We start from the raw sequence: 27,868 nt of genomic DNA on the forward strand, positions 1-27,868 counted from the left end.
TTTTATGTCATGTGTCTGGGTGTTATGTCTGTGTACTATGTGCATGCAGTGCCTATAGAGGCCATAAGAAGGTGCCAGATCCCCTGGAGCAGGCACGCGGGTCTCGGGAACTGAACCCAGGTCCTTGGGAGGAGCAGCCAGTGCTCTCAAATGCCGAGCCTTCTCTCCAGGCCCAGGGCCTGAATGCTTTAAGAATGACAACGAAAGCAGTTTTGTTTGTTTGTCTTGTTTTGTTTTAAAGAGCCATCATAAAACATACAGAAACAGTGTGCACTTGGGAAGCTTGGCTCCCTTCCTCTTTTCTCCAACTGAAGGTGAAGCTGGCTGGCAGGCCAGGGTGGAGTCTGCAGAGACAGCTTGGCTGAGCACAATCTTGGAGAAGCCGAGGGAAAGCGATGGGGTCTGGATAGAAGCCAGGGGTGCCCTGCTGGCACTGTGAAGGTTCTTTGGGGCCACCTGAGAGGCAGAAGTAACCAGGATGCAACTACTTGGAGTGGCCCTGGAGCCAGGACAGACTTCGTCTGTTTAGTGGTAAAACAGCACCACCTTGTGGCCTTCACGAGTGACACCAGGCTGGAGAACTGGGGAGGCAGTAGCCACCTGGACTGTGAACGTTTTTGTGGGGAATGCTGGGACGAGGGAGGGAGAAACAGCAGTTTAGACGAAGCCTTGTAGTGGATGCATCCAACATAAGGCCTCTGTGGACAGAGCTGAAGGGTCAGTGGCCCCCAAGAGCAGCGAATGCCCCCCAGGAGCTGATGCTGAGCCTCCAGTCACCTGGCCCGTCTACCGCAGGAGGCAAAGCAAAGCTCCCCTTGCCAGGCCCACTGGGGTTGAAGGGCAGTTTTCTTGGGTTGGCTGCCACAGGGGCAGAAGGATGCAGGACACGTGCCCTCACTGTAGCTCTGGGGTCCTCCTTTTGCCCCTGGCCCTCTGTCTGTTCCTGTCCTTACCATGTCCTTTGCATGTTCAACATGCAACCTGGCCTCGTTCCCTTCATGAGAGGGCAGAGCTGGGACATGGCAAGAGTTTGAGCAAGACTGGAAGGGGGGTCCCCTGGCAGCTATGAGGGCAGGGCAGGTGGGCATAGGATGGCCGGCCACTCTACACTTGCCTCATAGGCAGGGATAGTCCCCCAAGGCTTGACGGGGACTCCTCCCCTAGAGCCCTGTTTAGGACTACCTGCAGCGGCTCCTTCTTCCTGAGCTGCCGGCCCTTCATGTAGTACAAGAGGGGCTTTGCGCTGCTGTCGATGCAGGCTAAGAGGGTGGCCAATGGCAAGAAGAAGGGGAGCAGGAATTTTATGACCGGCCGCAGGCTCCAGTAGACCACCATGGGCAGGCGGCAGAAGAACAGCAGGATCCCGGAGCACTGGGCCACTTTGCAGAACTTGGGGAGTGGCTGCCCAGAGCAGCAGTTGCCACAGATCAAGAGAATCATGCTTGCCCCACAGGCCATGACCGCCAGCACCACTAGCCAGACCACGCTGGCCCAGTGGTAACTGAGGCAGACCAGGAAGCTCATCCCCTTGTACAGCAGTCCACAGGCATTGGCCGGCAGGAGCACAGCCGGCATGGTCAGTGCCCAGATCAGGAGACAGAGCACGGCTGAGGTGTACCTGGGGCGGCAGCTGGGGCTGCAACAGGAGGGAAACATGTAGGCGAGGCAGCAGTCCACAGCGAAGGCCGCCAGCAGCCAGAGCCCCACAGCAAACCACAAGAAGATGATCGGGAAGTGGAGTGTGTCCTCGTAGCCCAGGGCGATCTCGGCAATAGAGAAGCCCACCTGGCAGGCGAGGAAGAGGAAGTCGGCAGCGGCCAGGTGCAGCAGGTAGATGTTGAAGGGGCCCTTCTTGATGTGCAGACCAAGGTGCCAGAGCAGCAGAGCGTTGCCCCCCAGCCCTGCCAGGCTGACAAGGAGGCTGAGGTAGAAGAGTACACTGTTGAACGTGCCCCAGATGTTGAATATGGAGAACATCCTGGCTGGCTTCCGTGGGTGATCTGGGAGGCCCCTGCAAAGGGTGACAGTGCTCTGGGTGTGGGAGGTAAGACATCAGGCGTCCCCGGCTTCTGGAGTTGGTGTGGGCTTGGCCCCCTTTCCTAGCTGCCTGTGATCTCGCCCCCTCCCCAACACCTGCTGTGCTCTGAGGCAGCATTCTCTGCCCTCCTCCTGGCTGGCCAACCCTTCCTGTGTGAGGTGCTTCCTTGCAGAGACCACCAGTTTCAGGCAAAGGGGCCACAGGCGGAGGGACTTCCCTTTCTTTTCCATCATGTACTAGTGTGAGGGCTCCCAAGGGTCTCTGATGGCGCCTAGTAGGACTCCAGGACACTGTTCTGTGCTGGATGAGGCTGTAGGGGACTTCCCCACACAGTCCATCTGGAGCAGGACACTAAACACTCAGGGTCCTGAAGGACTGTGGTTACTCACTTCAGTGATGGGTCTCAGAGCCCTGAGTCTTCTGGGGGAGTGATTAGCAGCAGGAGAGTTCCTGGTGCTCTCAGTGGGGGGGGGGGAGGCTGCGGGGAGGGTTGACTCAGAGCAGTACCTCTCTTTTCATAAGGCCCATGGTGGATCTTGTCCTAGCTCAGGGAATGTTCCAGGTATGAGGCCCCAGACCCAGGTTCTGGGGACAGGGCCTGCTAGGGAGGAACAGCTATAGGAAAGGATAGATGGGGAGTGGGGGGTGGGAGAGGGAGGGAGACACAGACAAGGAGACAAGGACGGAGTGGTGGGGGACAAGGTCAGAAATGGAGAGGGAGGTGGGAGACAGAGAACACTGTGTACTTTGTGCTTTACCCTCATTCCCGGCTTGGGATGTGTCCCCTGCCCAGGAGACCACCTTAGCTATCTCTCCACTCACAGAGGCTCACATCCATTACCCCTGCTTCCTCTCGTGGTCCCAAAACTTCTGCAGTGTCCTGGTAAGTGTCACCTCCCGGCTCATCACCAAGGATCCTTCCTGGTACCTCCTACAAGCCCAGCTGTCAGGGTCAGAGTGCAGGTCCTCAGGACCTTAAAATTAGGGACTTTTCCTGGACTCTTGTGCATCATTGGTGACAGAGGCAGGATCCTTCCCCTCTGTGGGCCTCAGTGCCCTATGGTACACCAAGGGTGTTTAATCCAGACTCCTAATCCTGTGTGGATTCCCGCTGGTGGAGGCAAGGCTAGTTTTGAAAGGGGATATGGAAGGTGGGGCATCTTCCTCATCCTTGTTCTCCAGTGGACCCAGAGCTGTGAATTCCAAGCCTGCAGCCTCAGCCTCCAAGGTTCCCTTCCCTTACCAAGGGAAGGTCCCTTTCGGAGGACATCCCCAGAGCCGCCAGCGCCCCTCTGGAAGCCAGGCAGGGAGCAGGATGCTGTAAGGGGTAAGAGAAGGGATGTTCTTTGCTTGGGGGAGCAGGTAGAGGGGCAGACTAACCTTCTCACCTGCTGATCGCCTGCTGACAGTGGCTGTCCCCAGCTCGCTCAGCCCACACTTGTTGTCTTGAGCGCCTCCTGGCCCCTAAATCCCCTCCTGTCCTCTGGGGCTGGCTCCTGCCAGTTCCCTAGAAGTGAGAGGGTGTGTCACCTTTTCAGGGGAACCGAAGGAATGAGCTCAAACAGAGTTGTTTGTGTGGGTGGCTCCTCCCTCTCATCTGGGAGAAGAAACCAGAGAACCTTCACACCACCTCTTCTGGAGTAATCCCTGGCCCTAGGTGCTCAGGACCAAAGAAAGAGATGCCGTTGTAGAGTTGGCTCAGTCAGGAAATGCTATGCAAGCATGGGGACCTGAGCCTGGATCCCCAGCCCCTGGGATAAAAGCTGGGCATGATGGTGCAAGCTTGCAACCCCACTACTCGGAGTTGGAGACCAGAGGACCCCTGGGACTTGCTTTCCAGATGGCCAGGCCAGCCAGGTTTTGGGTGCAAGATCTTATCTTCGAAAAATAAGGTATTGGGCCAGTGAGAAGTCTCAGTGGGTAAAGGTGCTTGCCACCAAGCCTGATTCAATTCCAGGGATCCACATGGAAGGAAAGGATTTATTTCTAAAAGTGTTCCTCTGATCTGGACACCCATGGTGTATTGAAGCCGGGTGTGGTGTCCCACTCCTTCAATCTGAGTACTTGGGGAGCAGAGGGAGACTCTCAGTGAGTCTACAGAGAGTTCCAGGCCAGCCAGGGCAGCATAGTGAGATGTTGTCTCAAAACAACAACACATGCCATTTTAAATGTTTTTTTAAGTGGGGAGTAATTGAAGAAGACACCCCATGTGGACCACTAGACTCTGAACGCACCAGCACAGATGGACACATAAACACACCGATGACAATGCTGGGAAGAAGGAGAGGGAGAGAGGCAGACAGAGCTAGGACTACACAGTGAGATAGACTGGCAAACTTACCGGCAGAGGAAGGTTCTGGGGAGCTGGGTGGCCAAGCACTGAGTGTGTCCCTGCATCTGGGACAGAAGACAGTGTCATTATGAGTTAGGACAAAAAGTGTGTTCTCAGGCCAGAATGTCTCTGGTTTATCTTCAGATTCCATCAAGAGCCAGGCACATCCCTCCACGTCATCCAGTGCACGTGTGCTTTCACAGTCTTGTGTTATGGTTTCCCAGCAAACTATGTAGGAAAACCCAACTGGGGTGCCTCAGTCACAGCAGCTGTAGCTTAAAATGGCTGCCATCATGTCAAGCCATATCCATACTCTCTCTCCCCTGTGCGAGATGGACCCTCACGATGCACATAAGCACTGTGCAGCCTCAAGTCTCTCCAACATTTTGTTGTTCTGGTGGGGTTTTAGTCAGTATTGCCCCCCCGAGGATTAACATAATCCACATGGTGTGCTGGTGCTGGGAGGCGAGCTGCCTGGCTTTTTAGAGGCGTCCGCAGCAGCAGGAGAGCCTGTGCACAAACGAAACAGAGAGCAGAGTCGGACCGAGGACTTAGCGCCTCTCCTATGCAAGTGTGGGGTGGGAGAGGGCATTGATCTGGGTTTTCACGTGTGACAAGGGATGGCGTCTGGATATGGAATTGATATTCTGTTTTGATGGGGTATGGCCCGTGGGCTGTCACTGACAGCTGCTGTGTGACTGTGACCAAAAGTGTAATGTGTGATTTAACACCTTGAGCCCCAGGCTAGACAGATGGCTCAGAAATTAAAAGCAGCCATTGTTCTTCTGCAGGACCTGAGCCCAATTCCCAGTGCTGAAGTTCAGTGATTGTACCAATTAAAGGGCGAGCAGACTCATCTTGGGTAAGAGTGGGGTCAGTCTTCCCTTGCATCCATGTGAACCCCAAGGTGTCCTATCCCAAGTATTCTGAAGTCACCAGGCCACCAGTTTATTCCAGGAGACCTTTGGCTCCTGTGTGGCATGAGTGGCAAACTGCCAAGCCTCTGAGACCATACAGGAGGTCCCTAAGTGCCAATTGGTCCAAGAAACCAAGGTCAGTGTCCTCATGTGATTAAGCTGGATCTCCCAATCCCCAGCCTTGTCACAGTGCTACCTACTGACCACGGTACCCATACCCAGAGTCATCCACAGGTCATCCGTCCCAAATCTATTTTTCCTTCTCCCCCTCCCACCTCATTTTAAATTACATTTATTTACTTATATGTGTGCGAATATTGAGGTCAGTTCTCTCCTTCCAGCATATGGGTTCCGGGGATTGAACTCAGGTGGTCAGGCTTGATGGCAAGCTCCTATGCCCACTGAGCCATATCATCAGCCCCTGTTGAATAGCAAGCACTGTCCTCCCATCCTTTGAGCCAACTGCTGCCATCTTCATGAACTCTGCTGTGTCTGCTTGACAAAGATCATCCCAGATGGACCTGATGACTTTAGAGGTTTGCTCATAGAAAGAGGGGCACGGGAGGGTCATGGGAATCTGACCTGAATATCCAGCCCCCTTCCCCCAGCCACTTGTATGCAGTTCTGCTCAAGCTGCAGTCTTCAGGGTCCAGAGTGGAGGATATAATTGGGGAAGGCTGGGGGAAGGGTTTCCGCCTCCACAGCTATTATCCATGCTGGGTGCAGACCTCCCAGACTGGCTTGCTTTAGGGTCACCCTGCAGTACATAAGCCAAATAAACTCACTGGTTCCCCTTTGAACTTGGCTGTCATTGAGACATTAGAAGGATGGGAGTAGATGTTTCTTTTTTTTTTTTTTTAATTTTATTTATTTTTATTTCATGTGCACTGGTGTTTTGCTTGCATGTATGTCTGTATGTATGAGGGTGTCAGATCCTCTGGAACTGAAGTTACAGACAGTTGTGAGCTGTCATGTGGGTGCAAGGAATGGAACCTGGGTCCTCTGGAAGAGCAACCAGGGATTCTTTTTTTTTTTTTTCTTTTTTGTCACTAGTTTATTTACAATTTTATTTAGTAATAAGAGTTTAAGAGTTTAATCCAATTTTCAGATCACATCTCTTAAACAATCTTCATTCTGTTAAAGGGATGAATTAAATATCCTTATTTTTTAAGTAGCTGGTGCCTTACAATAAAGAAAGGAGCAGCAAATCCAGATCCAAACACAGTCATCATAGCCAGTAACCGCCACTTGTTTTCCACCGAAAATGGCAAATTCTTCCCCGGGCCCTCCTCATAGTGGCTGTGGACGTGGTGAACCTCCACACACTGTGGCCCAACATGGCCACAGTGGAGCTCTGTGAGGGGAGCTCTGTGAGGGGAGCAGAGCGGGAATGTGGGAGAAACGGCCACACCACCACAGTCTCCTTCCTTCACGACCTTGCCAGGCAGAGCCGCAACCAGGGATCTTAACCGCTGAGACATCTCTCCAGCACCCAAGGTAGATGTTTCTTAGTCCCTTCCATGAGCAGAAAAATTTTGATACTTCCCCAAATCTCTCCTGTCCTGGCCAGCGGGATCTTCAGCAGAGACCCTAGAAGGGGGAATGGCGAGTGAAAGGGACAAGAGACACAAAGAATTGACAGCAAGACAGTATTCTGATCAAGCTGCAAAATTGTATTTTTCTCAGGTGGGTTTTATAGTAAGCAGACCAGGAAACTGTCTTTGGGAAAAGATCAGGGACTGTTGAGTTGCCAGTCAACCCAACCAAGCAACCTAACCGCAAAACATTGTTGCTAATGGTCACTGTAACAGAAAGATAAGGAAATGTTAAGTTATTTTCTAATAACTCGGGACTTGTCCAGGCATGTCACAAGTTTCTGGTTAGTGGCTCAATACTGGACAACAGGAACTTAACTCAGGCAGGTAATATGGCATGGCTCTTAAAATTGTCCTCGACATCTCCTCCCGTTGTTTTATTTTATGAGGGAGTGTGCCCACCTGAACGGTGATGGACCTTAACCGGCTGGGGAGACATTGACCTGACTCCTCCTAGAGCCGCTGCAGGCTTGAGAAAAAGGATACCTTTTGGGGAGGAGAGGGCTTAGGCATTTTGGTACCTCTAGATACAAATCTCTATGCAAGTCAGGTTTGTCTCTCAGGGAATCCGAACCAAGGGCTATTCAATCAGCCTTCCCCTGCAGTGCTTGGCCTTGCACCCAGCAGTGTCCATACCGGCTGATGCCAGTAATCATAGGTTCGGATTTTATGCTGCTCCTAAAGGAGAAGAGGACTGAGAAATATCATAGGGATCACATCCTCGATCCAGCATTTCGAGCCAATGGTAATGAACCTGTATAGGTTTTGATGCCAGGGAGTCTTTTTTTTTTTTTTAAATGAATTGGATTAGCCTGCCAATTATAAAGGGACCCAAAGTTACAAATAACAAAAGGCTGACTAATGGTCCTGCAAGAGGCATTAAAAGGGAGAACATGGATGATCTCCCCCAATTATCTGCTGCAGCAGAGAATTGCTACTTATGTAGCTCTAGGCTAAGTTTGTGTAGCTTATTTATCTGGGTTTCTACCATTCCAGACTCATTAATGTAATAACAACATTCTTCCCTCAGAAAAAGGCATATCCCACCCTTTTCTGCTGTCAGCAGGTCCAAGGCCCGTCGGTTTTGTAGGGCAACCTGTGCAAGAGAGGTTAACTGCCTCTGAAGGGAGGATAAGGATGCTGCAGAAGCCTCAATTGCTACCTGAAGTTGCTTGGATAGGTGAGCTGTTGTTATGAGGGAATGACCCAGAACTCCTCCTGTCAAGCCTGCAGAGACCAGAGAGGTGGCGAGGGAAATTCCGGCCACAAGGGGCAAGAAGACAGCTCTTTTTTGCTTGGGCAGGGGGATGTCCCATCCCAAGAACTCTGCAGGGGTCCTGAGCATAATTTGTGGGACCAGAGTGACAGGTTCGATTGTGGTCAGTCTGATAGTACAAAAAACAGATAGCAGAAACCACCTTGCCGGGGGAATTATGGAAACCAGTAAAGTTGAGTAAAATGGGATTCTGACATCCTTGCAAGGAAGGGGCAATCAGTGGTAGCCAACAGGTGGCCAAAGGTCTGTGTTTTAGCATAATTAGTATAATTTTCAGTCAAATAAAAGCACCATACGAATGGGGATGTGTTGACCGGTCTCTGGTCTTGATAAGAAGGTACAGACAGCAGCAAGATCCAGAATATCCAGGGAAATTTTTCCAGTTTTTTCTTCATCAGCATCTGTAAAGAAGGAGAAGGAAAGGGAAAACAACCTCAGGGGCTATCCTTTTCCCTGGGTGATGGGTTAGAGTTGACTTGTTTAACTAATCTCTCGGGGAGCCAACAAGGGCCTCCCTCTGCTTGGTCATAGATGCATGCTGACCCTCGACCTCAAATCAGGACTGGGTCGGGCCCTTTCCACTGGGCAGTTATGGGGTCTCGCCACATGACCAATGCTTGTTGGCTTTGAGTTTGTGGATGCCAAAAGCGATCCGCTGCAGACCTTTCATTCTTGTCCAAGGTAAGGAAATTAAGGACAAAAAGGGCATGATGTAAAAGATTTCGGGGGTTGCCTCATGTATCATAAAGGCTTCCCTTCTTTAATTTATGAAGCATTGATTTTAGAGTCTGGTGAGCAAGTTCAATGATGCCCTATCCCTGGGGGTTGTAAGGAATGCCAGTGACATGCTTAATCTGAAGTTGTTGGCAAAAAGATTGAAAATTTTTTCCCAGTATATCTTGGGCCATTATCAGTTTTATAATTTTAGGCTTTCCTAGGACAGAAAAGCATTGTAAAATATGGGAAATAACATTTTTGAAGGCCTCTCCAAACTGGAGAGAGGCAAATATAAAACCACTAAAGGTAGCAACTGTAACATGTATATATTTAAGTTTGCCAAATTCAATTAAATGAGTAACATCCATTTGCCAAATTTCATTGGGAACCAAGGCCCGGGGGTTAACTCCTAGATGTTGAACTGGGAGGGAGACAGCACAGTCAGTGCAATTTTTAACAATTTCTTGGGCCTGTTCTCGGGTGAACTTAAACAACAAACGAAGGGAATGAGCATTTAAATGGTGAAGAGAGTGTGCTTGGGCAGCCTGAGAAAGGGATCCTGCATGAACAGGAAAAAATGATTGTGTGGCTGCATCAGCCAAGGCATTTCCCTCAGAGGACCAGGCAATTTTAAATGGGCCCATAGATGGCCAATAAAAAGGGGTCACTGTCTAGCCTTAATCAAGGAGCGTAGCTGAAGAAAAAGTGGAGCTGCATTGGTAGAGGGTTTAATAAAGGGAACAGTTTCCAATAAGGGAACAGAATGGGTCACATAAGTACGATCAGTATACAAATTAAAGGGTTAAGAATGAAATAATTGAAAAACTTGAATGACTGCATCAAGTTCAACAAGCTGTGCTGAGGAATATGGGGAGAGGCAGGAGGTAGCCTTTCCATCCACAACATAGGCGGCAACTCCATTGGCTGAGCCATCGGTAAATACTAGGTTGTAAGGCAGTTAATTTGGGGAAAACAAAGGGATGAATTCTGGCAAACTGTAACAAGGGATCACTAGGATAATGGTTATCGATAGTACCAAGGAAGGAGGAGCAGGCAATGGGCCATTCATCATTTGTTTGAAGCAGCCAATCTAATTGTGCTCGCGTATAGGGGATGACTATGGAGTCAGGATTGTTTCCAAAGTATTGGCAACTTGTTTCTCTTCCCTTAATAATTAGCTTGGCCATTAAAGACAGATAAGTGGCCAGCAACTTTGAGGGAGAGGTGGGTAGGTGGACCCAGAGTAGGGGATTCCCTCTTTTTTCTTCTCTGATGGTTATTTGTTGCCAGAAGACTAGACGTGGGGGGTTCAGGAATATTAATACTGACAGAATGACAGACAGAAGGTGGATGGGAGTACTCTTTCAGGGCTTTTTCTTCCTCCTTAATTAATTTTTGAACATCAGGGGAATGATTATAAGTTTTTAAGACATCATTAATTAAATTCCAGTAGGAAAAAATTTGAACGGGGACCTTTTTAGGACCAAAGGTCTAGTAAAAATCATTTAAACAGTCTCCAACCTGTCTCCAGCACTTTTCATCTATGGTTCCTTCTTAGGGAAACCAAGGACAGACATTTTCAATATAGTCAAGAATTTTTTTTAAGTCTTTCTTTTTAACCCTAATTTTCTTGTCTTGAGAGACCATTTCAGTCCTGAAATAAACAAATCCTGTTTATTAAATGCTTGTCCCATGATAAACTTATCTTGTGTCATCATGTTACAATTCCTCTGGATCTGTCTCACAGCCGGGAGCTTCTGTGGCGATCACTGACTGGATCTTCACTCGTGGAGCTGTCTTCCACGGTGGTCCAACTCTTAGGCAGGCCTGCCTTGGTGTGTGATGAGGTTCACCACTCCTCCACGTCCCAGAGCCTCACACTGGGCACCAGTTGTCCCGGCCACCAGGATCTTCAGCAGAGACCGTAGAAGGGGGAATGGCGAGTGAAAGGGACAAGAGACACAAAGAATTGACAGCAAGACAGTATTTTGATCAAGCTGCAAAATTTTATTTTTCTCAGGTGGGTTTTATAGTAAGCAGACCAGGAAACTTTCTTTGGGAAAAGATCAGGGGACTGTTGAGTTGCCAGTCACCAACCAAGCAACCTAACCACAAAACATTGTTACTAATGGTCAGTGTAACAGAAAGATAAGGAAATGTTAAGTTATTTTCTAATAACTCAGGACTTGTCCAGGCATGTCACAAGTTTCTGGTTAGTGGCTCAATACTGGACAACAGAAACTTAACTCAGGCAGGCAATATGGCATGGCTCTTAAAACTGTCCTCGGCAGGACCCTTTATTAGGAACAAAAACACCGGGGCCCCCAACTGGGTATGCCAGCACCCTTCAACAGGAGTAAAGGTTTTGTCTTGCTGAAATGCTTTGGATGGGGCGGTCATTTCCTTGGGACCCCAGATCTAGTGCTAACAATACCGATGTTAGATTTTTGAAGCAGCTTGAAGAGTCGGGAGGCAGAAAAGATACCAGTTTGACCTCAGCAGACAGGAGTGTTTATCTCAAACATCGAGGGGCAGACACAATGGGAGAGGGGTGTCTGCTAAGGGGGAAGCGGGAACTTGGGGTTCACATAGGAGGCTTGGGGAATGCGATGGCTGGGGCTACGTGCAAGCCTCCTCCCTCCTAGAGTTGTTTGTCCAGACAAGGCTCTTACACCTTTAGAAACTGCCTTGTTCTGGCCATCAGGTTTCGAGTCAGTCACAGTGGGCAACTGAGTTTGGCAATGACGGTGAGGAGGCAGGAGCTGGAGCTTCAGACAGGGCTTTCCTCGGTCAGGGTCTGGCAGTTTGTTCAAAGTTGATTCTGATGTATTCCAGCACTTAAGCAATAAGGAATGGGCCAGAGAGGATAGGGGTTCCAGGAATAGGGCTGGAGTTTTGTGGGGAATCCGTAGGCACCGTCTAGTTCAGAGCCCATGGTAGAGGGGGTCCTCTGTCACTTAGCAGGAGGAGGGTTTTAACTTGATCGGCTGTAATAGGTCATGTGGTTGTCGTCATGCCTTCTGGGAGAAACTTTTGAGAAATCAGTAGAGAGCTGAAAACAGATGATCGGGTTATAGAGTAAAACTGACAGATTGCCCAGGGAGGTAGGGGAAGGGGGAGGGGGAGAGGCGGGTAAGCCGGGGAGAGGAAGTGGGTACCGAGTGACTGGGGCTTGTCCCACTGCCAGGAGCGCTGCTGTGCCAAAGGGAGTGAGCAGAAGCAGTAGGGAGGAAATAGGGACTAATGGAAAGCATCGTCTGGCCTGGAGTCAAAGGGATGATGGTTCTTTGCAGTTAGAGTTTCTTCGTAGCATCTAGAAGGTCTTTTTGCAGCTATATGAGCATCGGAGGGAGCTGGTGTAGGAGAGGCCCATTAAGAGACTTGTATGGGACATTCTGTGTGAGTGGAGGGTGACGTTCAGTAAGTAAGCTTTTAGAAGACAGGGTGAAGACGTAAGTATGGGGATAGAAGTGACCGAGGGGAGGAGCCAGAGAGGGAGGAACCCAAAGCCCTTACAGAGTTGGAGGCTTGTGGTTGCATTTTTTGTCTGGTCCCTGTTGAGCAACAGCCTCAGGTCATGAGGAATTGAGTCACGCCATACTGGGCAATCGCCCCTAGCCATAAGTAATGGCTTAGCCTTTAGTCTGACCATTCTGCTCCACCTGCAGAAATAATATGCCGCGTATCAGAAACAAGCCACCCTGCGCCCAGCCAAACCACAGAAAAATAGCTGTAACTTCCTGGTAGCTATTCACATATGTGTGCATGTGCATGTACACGTCCCCTTGCTTCCCCCTAAATGCATTCAACCTTCAACTGTTAGGAAGGTCAGGGCCCCTTGCTGTTCCAATAAAGCAGTCTTAGTCTGTTGAGATCGAGTCTGTGTGCTTCTCTGCCTCAGTTTCCCCACAGTCCCTGTGTCTTTGGGCCCTGTCTCAAACCAGCTAGGGTTTGTTGGGACAGACGCAGCATCATGTATAGAGGAGGCCACAGACCCCATCCCCAGCAGTGGTCCAATCTAGTCTCAGAGCAGTGAGTAGCTGAAGACTCCAGTTGGTCCTGAAGGAGGTTAAGATGTTCTGAAAATTTTCTGCGGTTTTTGAGAACTTGTGAGACAGAGAGGTTAATGGATGTAGAAAAAGCTTCAGTCCAGCCATTTTAGTTCTAAGTCTCGAAAACAATCCTTAGAGAGGCAAGAGGGATAGGTTGGATGGTCCATGGCCCACTAGTCCCCCTTTCAGAGGTCACTGAACTGCTTTCAGGGACTTGGGGGTACTGATCTCTCTGTAACTGCTTCCAGCTTACAAAATGGGCTGTGTAGAAGGGGCAGCAGTTAAGAGTGCCTCAGAGGAGAGTCAGTCCAAGAGGCCACAATAAAACTTGGCGGATGGCAAAAATCCAGAACAAAAAACGGCCGTTTGGTGATAATGTGTATTTTGGAGTATGCTTTGTGAGGGGAATAGTATGTGTAACACATGAAAAGTGAGATTGGCCGGGCAGCAGTGGTGCACGCCTTTAATCCCAGGACTCGGGAGGCAGAGCCAGGCAGATCTTTTGTTAGTTCAAGGCCAGCCTGGTCTACAGAGCAAGTTCCAGGACAGGCTCCAAAACTACATGGAGAACCCCTGTGTCAAAAAACCAAAATAAATAAATAATTGAAAAAAGAAAAGAAAAGAAAAGAAAAAGTGAGACTGGCCAGGTAGTGGTGACATAAGCCTTTAATCCCAGCACTTGGGAGGCAGAGGCAGGCAGATCTCTGAGTTTGATGTCTACAAGGGTGAGTTCCAGGACAGTCAGGGCTACACAAAGAAACTTGTCTCAAAAAATAAAACAAACCAAAACCAAAAAAAAAAAAGTGAGACTGTTAATACTATTATGATTTTTATGGGGGGGGGTTTGAGATGGTTCAGTGGTAACTGAGTGAAAAAAAGAAATAAAAAAGGACATGAATGTTCCTAGGTATGGTGAAGGAGGTTTATTGTAGATACCTGGGAGAGCATAGTCAGAGGCAGGGACATCTGAGAGAGTCCAGAGTGAACACAGCCAGACTGAGCTGGGCCATGTGAGGAGAGTTGGGGGAGGAAGGAGGGGAGAACTGGAGAGGAGCTACCAACCAAGATGGGTGGCCTGGGCCAAGAGAGTAAAAGGGAGACCCAAAGGACCAGGGAACCAAAATGGCTAGATTATATAGGGAAGGGCAGCCCAGACTCTGGGCTGGAGAACTCCGAGTAGGAGGCATGGTATGCTAGCCAGGAGGGCCCTGTAACAGGTAAGACGGAGGGATGCCTGGAGAACCTGGTGGCCAGCATCCACTGTGATATGGTAAATAGACCCCTGTTTGTCCCGGGTTTGAGACCTAACAGCCTTTCTGTTGATAAAAAAATAAGAGATAAGGGGAGACACAATCCTTTCCATGACTACTTCCTGATGACATTGGGGCATCAATCATTGTTGGGGGACCCCCCAAAAGCTGGAATGTTGGCCAAGGCTGGGCAAAGTAGGCTGTTTCACTCAGGGTCGAGGATTTGCAGGACCATCTGAGACTAGGGAAGTGCAGGCCACTTCAGAGCAGTTTGTGAGGCTGGACCTCCTGGGACTAGCTGCTTTGAAGCTATCTGGGATGCAGAGGCTCAGTCTCCTAGGACATTCCCTTAGAAGAGGCTGGGACTGGTGAGTTTGGAGCAATTTGCAGTCTTCAGTTGATTGGAAATCTGCTGGAACAGATATATATTAGGGGCAGAAGGTAAAGTTAAGGAGAGTAGGGGAATTTTTTTATCCAGGGCATACATTTAAACTTCCAGGCCCACAGTCCTGGTAGCTGAGGAGGGGGAGTCTTAAGATCAGGGAAGAGAGAGAAATCCCACACTTGGGAATAGGCAGGTTGGGAAACAGGCTGTTGATGGACAGCACTATTTGGAGTCCATTTGACCTATGAGAGGTAGATCTAAATGGACTCCCTAAAGCTTACATGGATTTCTTTCTTCTTTTCTTTCTTTTTTTTCTTTTTTCTTTTTTCTTCCCTGAGACAGGGTTTCTCTGTGTAGTTTTGGTACCTGTCCTAGATCTCACTCTATAGACCAGGCTGGCCTCGAACTCACAAAGATCCGCCTGCCTCTGCCTCCCTGAGTGCTGGGATCAAAGGTGTGTGTCACTGCCACCCAACTTCCTGATCCTTTTTAAATGTACTTTTACAAAATATCACAGTACAGCCCCAGCAACCAGTAGTCTTGGAGTGCTAACCTTGGACATGAAGGCCCCAAAAGTGGTGCGGCCCCCTATGGGCTCTAATCTTCTTCAGTCGCTCCAGGTTCTTATGTAGCTTGTTGTCTAGACTGTTGGCCAGAGCCTGACTGTACTTTCTGTCCTTCACATCCTTCTGTCTGTTCAAGAACCAGTCTGTTATCTTGTACGGTTGTAGGTTCTGCTTGATGGTGATCACACATTCCACTTCATCCTCCGTGAGTTCTCCAGCCCTTTTGGTGAGGTCAATGTCTGCTTTCCTCAACACCACATGAGCATATCTCCACCCCACACCCTTCATGGCTGTGATGGCAAAGGCTATTTTCTGCCACCCGTCAATATTGGTGTTGAGTACTCGCAAATGTGCCAGAACATCTCAGGGATCGCTAGAGACATGGCAGCGGCACAATCAGTGCTGTGGAGGCCTCCTGTGGAAGCGAGTCCTTACATCTTGACCCACAGTCATCAGAAGCAACTGTGTCTCACACTGAGTAAAGGAGACCTCAAAGCCCACCCCCACAGGGATGCACTTCCTCCAACAAGGCCACACCCACTCCAACAAGGCCACACCTCCCAATAGTGCCACTCCCTATGGGGCTATTTTCTTTCAAACCACCACTGAGGGGCTGCTGAACAAGTGTGGCTGGTCTGAGGTCTCGCAATGGAACTTTTTAAATTTAGCCTGCAAACAGGTGTGTCCTTTGACAAAGACAATTTGGAACTCACGGTGGATGTGGAAACAAGGTAAAAACAGGGACTAGATGCAGCCACTTGGAGCATCCCCCAAGTCCTGGATTGCCCAAATGTGCCTGGAAGGCAAGAGGGTCATCCCCAAACTTGTTACCTTCCAGGAGTCAAGGGCCAGTGGAAAGCTCTTAGAACTTCTCCTGAGATGGGCCTTACTGGCCTATGCAGAGGTCCCAGGACTCTTGACTGAACAAGGCTCATGGGGGCCACAGAAAGCTCCTGGAACTTTCAACCAAGGGAGTCTCGAGACAAGACGGAAGGAGGCTTCCAAGAGCCCCCAAGACCTAACTTCGGTGCCTCTGAGTTAGGTTGAGTGGGTTACCTTGTCCCAGTGTTTTGACTGCATTAGATGTGTGGTCTGGTCAAATGGAGAATCGTCTCTTATCTGGAGGTCAGACTAAGTAAAAATGAAACGGAGACATGGGAGGAGAGAAATGTTTGATTTTTATGAGGAAAGGAGAGATGATGGAGGAGAAAAGTTCTTGAGAGTGATGGACAGGCAGGTTTACCTGTCAGGAGGGCTTGAACAAACTCAGCAAAGGTGCCACCAGATGATCATGGTCACCAGAGCCAGAGCTGTCAGTGGCCTTCAGGAACTCAGGGTCACTGGGAAGAGCCCAAGGTCTCAACAAGATGGAGAAAGGTGGGAAGAGAGAGAAAGGTTAGGTGATAGAATGCCTTCCTGGAGGAGGTGGGTGGTCCTGCCAGGTTGACTTGAGGCCCCAAGCTGGCTTTACATAGAACACCAATAGAACCTCCAGAACCAGAGGCCCATCAATGGGACATACACTGCTCATGGAGGCAGAGGCCACTAAGACCAGAGGTCCCAGGTAGACTGGTGGCTGTTTAGCTTACATGCTTTGGCAGGCATCTGTGCTCCCAAGAAAACAGTCCCCAGGAGTAGGCAAGGGCAGGAAGAGAGTCAAAAGGTCCCTGAAAGAGGGCTTGGGGGTCCCCGTGTGTTCTCCTGGGCTTCAGCCCCAAATGTTGAATATATGAGGCAGAAGGAAAGAGACCAGTTTGACCTCAGCAGACAGGAGTGTTTATCTCAAACATCGAGGGACTGACACAGTGGGAGAGGGGTGTCTGCTAAGGGGGAAGCGGGAACTTGGGGTTCACATAGGAGGTTTGGAGAATGCAATGGCTGGGGCTACGTGCAAGCCTGCAGTTCCTCCCTCCTGGAGTTGTTCGTCCAGACAAGGCTGTTACACCTTTAGAAACTGCCTTGTCCTGGCCATCAAGATGACGGTCATAGTGAGTGACTCAGTTTGGAATGGCAATAAGAGGCAAGGAGTTGGAGTTTCAACATAGGGCTTGGTCTGAGTCTGGCAGAGTTTGTTCAAGGTTTATTCCAACAATGACATCAGCCTTAATGCTTGGAGTGTTTTGTTTCTACAGAGCTTCTGACACATATTTATTTATCTCAAGTTCTCCAATCTTGTCCTCAGAGAGGAGACATCCAATAAGGTGGCTCAGACTTCTGGAAAGAAGGAGCCATCCGCACACTCAGTGTGCAGAGCTGTGCGCACTTCAGGGAATGCTGGCACTATAGACAGCCTTCAGTGAAGGAGATGGCGGGATCAACAGGCGAGCCAGACTACAGGTGTTAAGATGATACATTCAGGACTGGCCAGGGCACCCTCTGAAGACGACACTGGTGACAGTGTCCCTGCTGGACAGTAGAGTGACTGCAGCTAGGCCGGCATGATGGAGCATGCTGCATGTGCTAGCCAGAGGAACATGTCTGTGAATGAGTCCTAACTAAGATCAGTGATGAAGTGGCGTGCCAGGCCAGCAGGCTACTGCAGAATCCTGTCATTGCTGTGTTATGTATGTGCACTGTGCGTGTGCGCCATGTGAGTGTGTGCATACACATGCATAGGAAAGCCAGAGGGCAATGTTGGGTGTCTTCCTCAATCACTCCACCTAATTCTTTTGAGATGGATCACCGACTGAACTTGGGAGTTCACTGCTTTGGCTAGATGGTCTGGCAGATGCCACGCTCAAGGCCATGACGATCCAGTCGATAAGGACCCACATTCTTCAGATCTGATGGGTAGAATGTATCAGATGTGTCTAGCCTTTTGACACGGCAACATGAGGCTGCCACCTACAAAGTTCATGAATCCTTCACCTGAGATACTAAAGAATGCCAACAAATAAATAAATAAAAACAAACAAACAGAGCACAAATCATCAAAGGCCAGCAGTGAGCAGTGACTTTACGCATTCCCTGGTGCTCCGTTTCCCGCTGGAGAGATGCCACCCACTTTACTCCCGGGACCTCGCATTCACGGGGCTCGCCCCTTGATTATCATCTTGAACCACCTGACAGCACTGTGGTCTTGAGCAGCCTCCTCTGTAGAGTGTCCCCCACCCCCACCCCGGAGTCTGCTTCCCATGGTGTAAGCGTGGAGGGAGGAGTGTGGCTCACGGGCTGCTGCCCTTCCGCTGTGCCTTCAGTCTCTTCCCAGGCTCCCAGATCACTGTGTCCCATTTCACCCCCCAAGCTAATGGCTGCCACCTGTCTTACCTTCCCATCCTCCGCCTCTAAAGCTGCAAACTCGGGTTGTTAACTTGGAGCTACGGTTCCCCCTCAGGATAAGAGGGACATAAAGATGCTTATCTGTTTCAAGCTGTTATAACTCTTTAGTTCTTCACCCTCGTCCTTAGACAGCTGGGCATCGATGGCCAACTGAACTGCTGACAGCAATGGCCACCCCACTTCTGAGGCTTCTTGCTTTCCCTATTGCTGGGGGGGGGTGAGTGGCATTCAAATCGCTGCCCACACCTGGTAATTTCAGGGCGTCCACACAGCAGGCTGGAAGCATTTAGCATGGAGCGGAGCTTTCCCTTCTTGACGTTAGATGGCCTGCTGGGGGCTTTGCCCACTCTGCTTCCATCCCCCTGGCTACTTCCTCGGCCTCCTTGCTGGTTCTCTTTTGTGGACCAGCCCAATCCTAATGTCTGAGATCCTGCCTGAGATGCTGTGAGACACCAGAAAGAGAGGCAGATAGACCACACTGCACACAGTTTCTTGGGAGAGTTGTTCAAAGTGAGGACCTGCAAGCGCTGTAGCCAGACCAGCTGGATCCCTATGCATTGGGTAAGCCTGGAGGTGCTCTGTATCCAGCAAGGGCTGGACCATACCCCTCAGCTGCTGCATGGGGGTGGGAGGCTCCTGGTGGACTTGGGAGTGCTAGAGAGATACACATGAGTCTGGAGTTTCCCCGCACAAGCCAGGAAGTGGCTACTGGCCAAGCCCTTTCTGGCTGTGTGACCTTGAGAGAGTGACCCAACCTCTCTGCTCAGCTCATTGGACTGACCTCACCTGGACAGCTCTGTCCTCAGTGGACTTGGCTTTCTTTAAAAAAAAAAAAAAATTATTTTGACAGGCGGCAGTAGTGCACGCCTTTAATCTCAGCACTTGGGAGGCAGAGCCAGGTGGATCTCTGTGAGTTCGAGGCCAGCCTGGTCTACACAGAGAGATCCAGGACAGGCACCAAAACTACACAAAGAAACCCTGTCTTGAAAAACCAAAAAAAAAAAAAATTTTTTTTTCATTTTATGTATGTTTTGCTTACATGTGTGTCTGTATACCACGTGTACCTAGGGCACTCATAGCCCAGAAGAAAGTAGATCCCCTGGGACTGGAGTTATAGATGGTTGTAAGCTATCATGTGGGTGTCTAGAAGAGCAATCAGTGCTCTTTAACCACTAAGACTTATGCTTGACTTTCAAATGCAAAGTGTGTGTGGCTTGGATCTCAGGCAGCCCTGTGACACCCTAGTCCACTCCAGTGGCCTACCATTGTCCTGGTGGCTATACCTAGCGTGAGCAGATGCCTCTAGACTTTATCCCATCAGCCTGTGTGTGATGCCCTCTCTGGGCCACTTAGCCTGTCTCTGGCCAGTGCGGGCTCTGATGCCTCCAGGCTATCTCCGGACCTTAGAAACTGTGGCTTCAGCTCTAACCTTAGCACTCCGGAGCGAGTCAGGGAGCAGAAGATGTAAGTGGAAAGTGCGGGTGAGAGATGAACTTTGATCTTCCTGGGAAAGAATGGGCCTAGTGGAGCAATGTCAGGGCCCTGGATGTGAGGGCTGTCCCCGATTGGTTGGCTCCTGCCCTGGGGACTGAGGGAAGAGGTGGTCACAGGAGAATACGAACCCTATAAAGAAGGAGGTGTGTGGGCTCTGCTTCCAGGCCTGAACTTGGAACCATGAGCCAGTACATGAGAGTCTCTAGAAGTTAGCTTGCTCTGGGAGGAGTGTCTTTCAGCATCAGAGAAAGCCCCGGATACCAGGGCAGCATGAAAACAGAACAGGACCAGGGACACGGGGACTGCTGAGTTGCTAAGGTGACGAGGTGGCTGGGGCAGAGGTCTCCCTGTTCTTCTTTCCCTGGGCTGGGGCCCCGCATGGCATGCTGAGAGGGGCCCGCTGCTTCTCACCCCCAGGTGCACAATCCCCTCTGGCTCCTATTTGGTCCTCCCCACCTCTGGAATCCCAGGAAGGTTATGTGACATCACACCTGTCCCCATGTGATCCCTAGTCCCACGTAGACTCCACACCTGAGGATGTCACTAATGGACCCTAAATTTTAACACTAACTCATTAATAGAGCCAGGCCTGATGTGTCTTAGTGACCACACCTTAAGTGATATGGGAACATGAAGGCAAGAGGGACCCCACCATCTCAGGTGCTCACGTGGCCTCTCTGGAGCTGGCCCTACAGGCACCAGAGGGGCTGGACACTAGAACCCAGGATCAGAGCAGTTAGGAGCTGTGAAATACACAACCCTGGAAACAACAGGAGACAGAGGCCAGGGCAAGCCTGGGGTTTGATGGTACTTTCTGACCTCTGAGATGAAGATATAAGTGAGGCGTGGGCTAGCAAGGCCCTCACAGGTCTTGGGAGAAACACTTTTTTTTTAATCAGCATGCAGCAGAATGGAGTGGGCAAGGGGGTGTTATCAGAGGCCATTGACTCAGATAAGACCACGAGGCTGCTGTTCCTGCTCAGTCTATGTTCTTGTTAACATAGGCTGGCCTCCTCCGTGCTCCCTGGGGGCCATGGGAGGGGCCAGGCTTACAATGACTCCCAAGAATGTCTGGCTGACCTGGTAGTGACATCCTCTTCCTGAGAAATCTGTATTTCCAAGCAGCTCATGTGTTCCCAGGTCCTGAGATGGATAGGCCATGGTGGATGCTCACTTGGGCCCCCCGGCCAGTACTCCTAGAAACTGGGCCTCTCAAGGTCTGACTGTGCCTAGAGACCCAGGGAAGGGGAACTTGGAGAACCCGGCTTCAGGGTCAAACTAGGTGAGGATGGTATTAAAGATGGCTGGGGGTCCTTTGTGAGGTCTTTCTTGCTCTGAGGGCAAAAGGAGAGATTTGGTTGGGATGAGGGCTGGCTGCTAAGATAGGATGGTCTTTTGGAAGAAGACCGAACAGGCAGACCTGAACCCAGAGAACAACCAATCAGTCCAGGCCATTGGGACACACACACACACACACACACACACACACACCATAGGGGTGGTAGAGTGGACTATTTCTATGGTGACCTCAGAGATGATGCATATACATTTGGGGATCTTTGGGAAGAGAGTCCTCTATTCATGAAATCTAGTGGAGAAGAATTTTGAGGAGTCCTAAACCCATCTAGGAGGAAGGGTGTATGGTGAGGGCCCCTGATCTGTCTGTACCCCAGGGTGGCTAAGGGATCTGAATAAGGGGTGTGGGCCCCTAGAGTGGGCTATGACATTTCAGCCAGCCCTGGCCCAGCAAGGCAGAAGATGTATGTACTAGCTGGCTTTCTATTGCTGTGATAAGCATCATGACCAAAAACCATTTGGGGAGGAAAAGGTTTATTCAGCTTATACATCCAGGTCACAGTCCATCGGTGAGGGCAGTCGAGCAGGAACTCAAGCAGGAGCAGAAGCAGAGGCAGGAATCATGGAGCTTAATGAACTGATTTGCCCCTAGCCTCATGCTTAGCTAGCTTTTTATATAGCCCAGGCCCACTTGCCTAGGGGACGTACTGCTCACAGTGGGCTAAGCCCTCCCACATCTACTAGCAATCAAGAAAATGCCCACAGGCCAACCTGATCAAAACATTTCCCTGAGACTCCCTCGGGTAACTCTGGACTGTGTCAAGCTGATAGCTGAAGCTAGCTCAGAGAGCAGCAGAGGCTCTGGGCCGTGTTCAGGGTTGTCTTAAGCAGACACAGACCACTCTGAGCCTCAGGGTCTTACTGTACTGTGGAAGGGCCTTCCAGCATCACCGACAGGGCTCTGAGCTAATGCACAGTTGGATGGACACCTGCAAGGCTGGCTTGGACACTCTCCCTGGGGAGAAGTGGGTGTCCAGAGGCCGAAAGTTGGACTTGTGGACAGGCTACTTCCCTTCGTGTTCTCGGTTCCTCAGCATGAAGTTGAGAATCCTGTCCTGGAGGCGGACAGACAGCCACACCAGCTCCTAAGCTCCAATATGGAGGAGGGAAGGCCCTCATGGGGGATGGAAGGGACTCCCCTGGAAGAGGAGGACCAGCCTCCCCCATCCTCAAGCTCCTGGGGTCCCTGCATCTAGACTTGCCAGAGAATCGGAAGTGGAGGCATCATGCCACAGGATGCATCCCAAGGCAACCTGAGTGGGGTGGGGCGGGAGAGTTGTCAATTCCAGGATGCCAGGCCGTGATCTGCTGTCCTTGTCCAGACTCGGGTACAAGTTTAATCATGACGGAGACCAAATATCCTTTGATCTGTGGGCCTGGTCCAAATCAGAATTACACCCCCACAGATCTCAAAGGAGGCCAGCACATCTTGGATGTGGACCTGGAGTGCTGATGATAGACTAAAACCCTTTGGGACTTGCTGGACACAACTCCACTGTGTATGTGTAAGTCAACTGACTGCATTCCACGAGGGAGTAGAAGCGTAAGGGTAGAATTAGTGCAGGGACACATGGGGGGTGGCAAGCCCTGGTTCTCAGCCACCTGTGCCTGGATAGGTGGGCTCCAGGCAGGAGCTCAGCCACCTGCTGTGGGGTGCAGCCAGACGACTTCCTCAGAGGAACTCTGCTAGATAGATCCTGTCCAGGACAGAGGGGGAGGCAGGAGCTGTGCAGATGCTGAAGCTCTGGGCTCCATCCTAGCAAGGTAGGGGTGCTTTGGGTATGGGCGGAGCTGAGAGGGGCCTTGCTGCCCACGCAGAGATTGAGACGCAGGAGTCACCAGCTTTTCTGCAGTGTTGGGTGAGGTATGCATTATCCAGTGCTGCTCTCTCTTCTACACACCCCCGTCTGTGCTTTGTTCTCTGCGATGGGTCCCCTATAGCTTAAACTGACCTTGAACTCTGTATTCATTGTGTGTGCTCGTGTGTGTGTGTGTGTGTGTGTGTGTGTGTGTGTGTGTGTGTGTGTGTGTACCACATGCATGCTTTGACGGCAGAAGCCAAAAGAGGGAGACAGATACCCTGAAACTAGAGTTACAGATGTAGCTCAGGCAGGACTTGGTTTACAACCCGCCTGCCATAGCTTGCCAGGCCACGGTGCCAGCTCTGCTCTTGGTGCCTGACAGAAGCCAGGCAGGCTTTGCTCTCTGGCTGTGTTATGGGGTCAGGAGGACACCTTCGGCTATAGTGCAGCCACTGAGGACTCCCAAGCCACTTATTCTCCCATACCTAACCGAGTGTCCGATTTCAGTGTCATTTACTCCACACTAAAGGGAGGAGCGTGGAGCACAGAAAAAAAATCACCCCACTCTCTATAGCTAGGAGGATGCTGATAGTGGGGGGACCGTTGCCTGCCCCCTCTCCTTGCTGTAGCTGTTGGGGAAGGGTAGCTGTGGAAACAGCCGTCACGAGGTGGTCCTGGAGCTCTTGCCTAATATGCACAATCCTAGGCCCTCTGCAGAAACATCACTCGGTCTGCCCCTTCCCAGCATCCTCCCAGGGGACACACGACTGGGTCATCAGCAAAGATGTTCCTCCAGGGTCTTGCTGGTAGAGCTCTGATCCTGGCTCTTAGCTCTATCAGGCAGTTCCCCTGGCCCCCATGGGCTGGAGCTACAGTTGTGACCCACTGGGCTTAGACAGTCATGTCCACAAGTCCCCCTTGGGAAGCCTCCCTCACAGCCCCCAGCTCAGCCTCATCCCCAAGCGCCCGCTGGAGCACCAGCCGGAGGGGTTCCTGCAGCCTCTGGCCAGGTGTGCTGCCCAAGAAAAAGTAGATAGCAGGCTTGGCCGCACTGTGCACACTGGCCATGAAGAAGCTGAAGTGGTAGAAGTAGAGGGGGGTGTGCCAGGACAGGTTCTTGGACAGCCAGAAAATGCCGAAGGGCAGCCCACAGAAGAGGAAAAGGAGGATGGCCAGCAAGACCAGGGTGGGGAAGCCCCGGGGCTGGTGCCTCTCCGGACCACGCTCCACCCGCAGCAACAGGAGCAGGCTGGTCACACACATGGTGCAACACAAGGCAGCTAGGAGCACTGCCACCACCAGCCACAGCATCCCACACAGGTGGTAGCTGGGTGACCCGAAGAACTGGGTGCAGGCCCCGCTCAGCAGCAGGTCCAACAGCAGGCAGAGCACCCAGATGAGCGCGCACACACAGGTGGTCAGGTATCGTGGGCGGCGGCACAGGTACCAGGCGGGGAAGAGAGTGGCCAGGCACTGCTCCGTGCTGATGGCGGCCAGGAGGCTCAGCCCCACAATGTAGCAGAAGAATCGCAGCATGAGCAGGCTGATGTGTACGAATCCTGGGAAGCTCAGCTGGTCCGGCAGCAGCTCAGGGATGATGGCCACCATGTGGCAGCAGAGGAAGATGAGGTCAGCACAGGCCACATCCAAGAGATAGATGGAGAAGGGGTTCCGGTAGACGTTCTGGTTGAGCAGCCAGAGGGCCACCCCATTGCCCAGCAGCCCACCCAGGCTTAGGAGCTCGGTGAGGGACAGGATGGTCAGGTTGAATGCCATGTCTTCCTGGGTCCTGGGATACTGCGGGTACACTCTCAGCGACATCGTGGGGTGAGGGTGACGGCAGCAGAGGCTGCAGAAGTCTGTGTTGCGTTTTCTCTCTCCAGACACCCCTGCAACCATAATGACACCAGCTCAGGGACCTGAGCCTGCCCCTGCCCACTCCAGAGGACTCGGGTAGCTAGGGAACATCAGAAATGGTGACAGCCACTGGGGGAGGCGCCCACCTCCCATTTCCATCTCGTCACGGGACCTAACCCTCCCTCTCTGTCTGAGGCATGAGGTGGGAATGTTTCTGTCAGTCTTTCAAAGAGCCTCATCCCAGAAGCCTACTAATACTGCTCGCTCTGTACATTCCTTGGAGAGGCTGCATGGTCTGGAACGCAGGGAGAGGAAGAGAGGCCCAGACCTGATGGCTCCCTTTGTACGGAGAGACGGGGACCTGGAGGCCCCCTTGTGTTTGTCATCAGCATAAACAGCTCTCACGTCTTCTAGACCTTTCTGGAGCATTCCATGGGGGTGTGTCGCCAACAGGCTCTGGACCCTCTAGCTGACCGCCATACCTTGTCGGTAAAGTAGACCCAGCCACTGTCCCTCTCTCCTTAGCCATGTGCCCACAGCCTGTGACAGTACCCCAGCCCTTTAGGGACTAGGGAGGCCCCTCCTTTCCACATGCCACTCACTCGTCCTTCTCCTTCCCTGTTTGAAGGTGATGCTAGGCAGGGTCCTCACCTGCCTTCCTTGCCTGGTTCACTGAATGCCGGAGGGCGGGGCCGGAGAGGCTGCACAACCCTGACCCAATGTAGCTGGGGTTGTGACGCAGAGGCAACTAAACTCCGGAGCTCAGCAAACCCCCACATCCTACCAGCATGGTCCCCGGGGCCCCCCCATCACCTACAGTGTGCTGTCTTATCCCAGCACCTGTGGTCATCTGTCCCATCCTCCCACCTGCGGTCATCTGTCCCATCCCTATCTTCAACTTTTCCTTGTGCTTTGGAGAGCTAGGGCAGGGCCTTGCCTCTCCCGAGAGACTGGCTGGAGTCTTCTTCCTGCCTTGGTGTGGCTGGCCCTCTGTTCTCCTTTGGAGAGGGCTTGTCAAACCTGGGTGGAGATTCAGGGCCTCCATTTCTGGCTATGTGTTCCATCTTAGCTCCCAAGACATTGGGATGACTGAGGGGCAATGGGCAGGAGTATGGGGGGGTCCTGTGGGGTGGGTGGAGTCTAGGTGGTAAAGCTGGGTGGCCTCTGAGCCCACACTCCACAGGGAAAAACACTGTGCAAGGCCCTGGGCATCCCTGCTCTTACTGATGGGGTGAGCCAGTGTTTCCACACCTAGGAAGCCTGGACAGGTTGCCATGGTCAAGGGAAAACATTCAGAGGTGAGACCCCTGATGCAAGACCCCTCTCAACTACTTAGTTACACACAGTCGTGCACTGAGGGAGCCTCCAGGAGCCCAGGGAGGCTCTGGCTTTGAAGGAGCTGGTGGTCTGCTTCAGCCTGGAGCTTCTCGAATGGGGCTCTGCAACCTCCCTCCCTCCCTTTCTGGGCTGCCTTTTTTCTCACTTCCTTCTGGACCTGAAGGGGCCTGTCTGTACCAAGGGCCTCAGTGCCAGCTACAGACAGGGGCTGGACACAGCCCTGCAGCCCCCAGGGGAAGCCTGGAAAGGAGGGAAGAGGAGAGAGCACATGGTAAGTGAGGTGGTAGGGGCGGGGAGGAGAGAGGTAAACTGAGAATGAAAGCTATAGCCACACCAGGAGAATAACGACAGCAATGATTTAGGGGTGATAGACAGGGCAAGGCTCAGCCAGCCTGGCCAGTGTCCCTCTCATACTAGAACCCTGTGTGGGGGCTTTGTGTGAGGTCACCTGCCCAACTGGAGGTTGGGGCGGGGGGGGGGGCGGCTCAGGATTGGGTAGCAGGAAGAACTAGATTGCATGCTGTGGGTGGAAAGGAGGAGGTGGAGAGGGAGGACAATGGAGGAGAAATGGGGAGGTTCCCCTTGGAAACACAGAAGGCTGGGATAGGACACAGGCGTGGCTCTGCCTTCTATAGCTTGGCAGCGGGCACTCCCTGCCCTGGCTCTGCTCTTGCTGGGGAAGTCAGGATTGAGGAACAGTACCCACCCACGTGACTGTCCCCTAAACCTCCTGTACTCTCCATGGAGTAAGGACCCATCTTCCTCTCCCTCAAGGGACACAATCGCACACACGAGGGACCTGATGGGACAGGAGCCTCACCACAGGTGGGGGAAGTGCCGCCCTTCTGGAGTGGCCCAGGGCTGCCTGCAAGCCAGATGGCTCAGGCCAAGACAGAGGATGGAGGACAGGCCAGCCAGTCTCATGTAGCCGCCCCTCCCCCACCCGCCCAGCCGCCGCCACCCCCCAACCCCCCATCCCGCCCAGAAGACACCCAGCTACTGGACTGCCCCAGAGCTCCTCCTTGATTAGTGTCCCCTGGCTGCTCACCGTTCTGGTCCTCCCTGCTCCACCCCGGCCTTGGAGGGAACTGTCTTGGCCAGACCAAGCCTCTAGCGGCTGCCGGAGCTACCAAGCTGCAGGCAGACTGGCGCTCAGACTCAGCGTCAGCCGGCTGGCTCTTCAGTGTCACATGGTAATGGAGGGGATAGGGCCAGTCCGGAAAGAGCCTCTCTGGGGACCTTGTTCCTAAGCTGGACTCAGTTATTGCCCAGGTATGGACAGCAAGAGAAAGCCAGCTCCTCCTTGCAGCCTTCCTGGCAAGCCTGGCACTTAAGAGGAAATCAGGATAGCTCAGGGAAGCCTGCTGAGCACCGATACGCCCAGCAATGACCTCACAGGCTCCCCAGTCTAGACTCAGACACCCAGGGGCCTTTTAGAGACCACTTCTCCCTACTGACGACACAGAGGGGCCGCCATGTGTCAGGCAAGGTCTAATAAGCTGTCTCTAGCAAGCAGAGCATGGAGGCTGCTGGCCCTGGCAACTCCAGGCATCCGGGCTGTGGGAGCCCAGGTTGTGGCAGAGGCAGAGGTGCTGAGCTAGTGTGCAGTCTCCA

The 27,868-nt window shown here is 51.8% G+C and overlaps 2 protein-coding genes and 2 pseudogenes across 5 annotated transcripts; all 4 read right to left on the bottom strand.

The window, feature by feature from the left end:
- Window positions 1-210: 210 nt before the first annotated feature.
- Mrgprg (MAS related GPR family member G) lies at window positions 211-4,494 on the bottom strand. Of its 4 annotated transcripts, XM_076555832.1 has the most exons (3): window positions 4,380-4,487; window positions 3,427-3,545; window positions 211-2,011 (listed from the first exon to the last, which is right to left on the bottom strand). In XM_076555832.1, exons 1-3 carry the CDS (start codon window positions 4,455-4,457, stop codon window positions 1,105-1,107), a joined length of 1,104 nt encoding a protein of 367 aa, XP_076411947.1. In that variant the 5' UTR covers window positions 4,458-4,487; the 3' UTR covers window positions 211-1,104. The 4 variants fall into 4 exon arrangements, with proteins under 4 accessions (XP_076411947.1, XP_076411955.1, XP_006977378.1 ...); XM_076555840.1 differs by lacking the exon at window positions 3,427-3,545 and having other exon boundaries at window positions 4,380-4,494; XM_006977316.3 differs by lacking the exon at window positions 4,380-4,487 and having other exon boundaries at window positions 3,419-3,545.
- Window positions 4,495-6,337: 1,843 nt separating this feature from the next.
- Window positions 6,338-6,626, bottom strand: LOC102909064 (cytochrome c oxidase subunit 7C, mitochondrial pseudogene; annotated as a pseudogene).
- An 8,397-nt stretch (window positions 6,627-15,023) lies between these two features.
- Window positions 15,024-15,511, bottom strand: LOC102923386 (small ribosomal subunit protein uS13 pseudogene; annotated as a pseudogene).
- A 6,203-nt stretch (window positions 15,512-21,714) lies between these two features.
- Mrgpre (MAS related GPR family member E) lies at window positions 21,715-27,436 on the bottom strand. The gene is made up of 2 exons (XM_015996132.3): window positions 27,303-27,436; window positions 21,715-24,948 (listed from the first exon to the last, which is right to left on the bottom strand). Exon 2 carries the CDS (start codon window positions 24,878-24,880, stop codon window positions 23,951-23,953), a length of 930 nt encoding a protein of 309 aa, XP_015851618.1. The 5' UTR covers window positions 24,881-24,948; window positions 27,303-27,436; the 3' UTR covers window positions 21,715-23,950.
- Between the last annotated feature and the right edge of the window lie 432 nt (window positions 27,437-27,868).

The sequence above is a fragment of the Peromyscus maniculatus genome, chromosome 1, assembly GCF_049852395.1.
Source record: "Peromyscus maniculatus bairdii isolate BWxNUB_F1_BW_parent chromosome 1, HU_Pman_BW_mat_3.1, whole genome shotgun sequence".
NCBI classification, from domain to species: domain Eukaryota; kingdom Metazoa; phylum Chordata; class Mammalia; order Rodentia; family Cricetidae; genus Peromyscus; species Peromyscus maniculatus.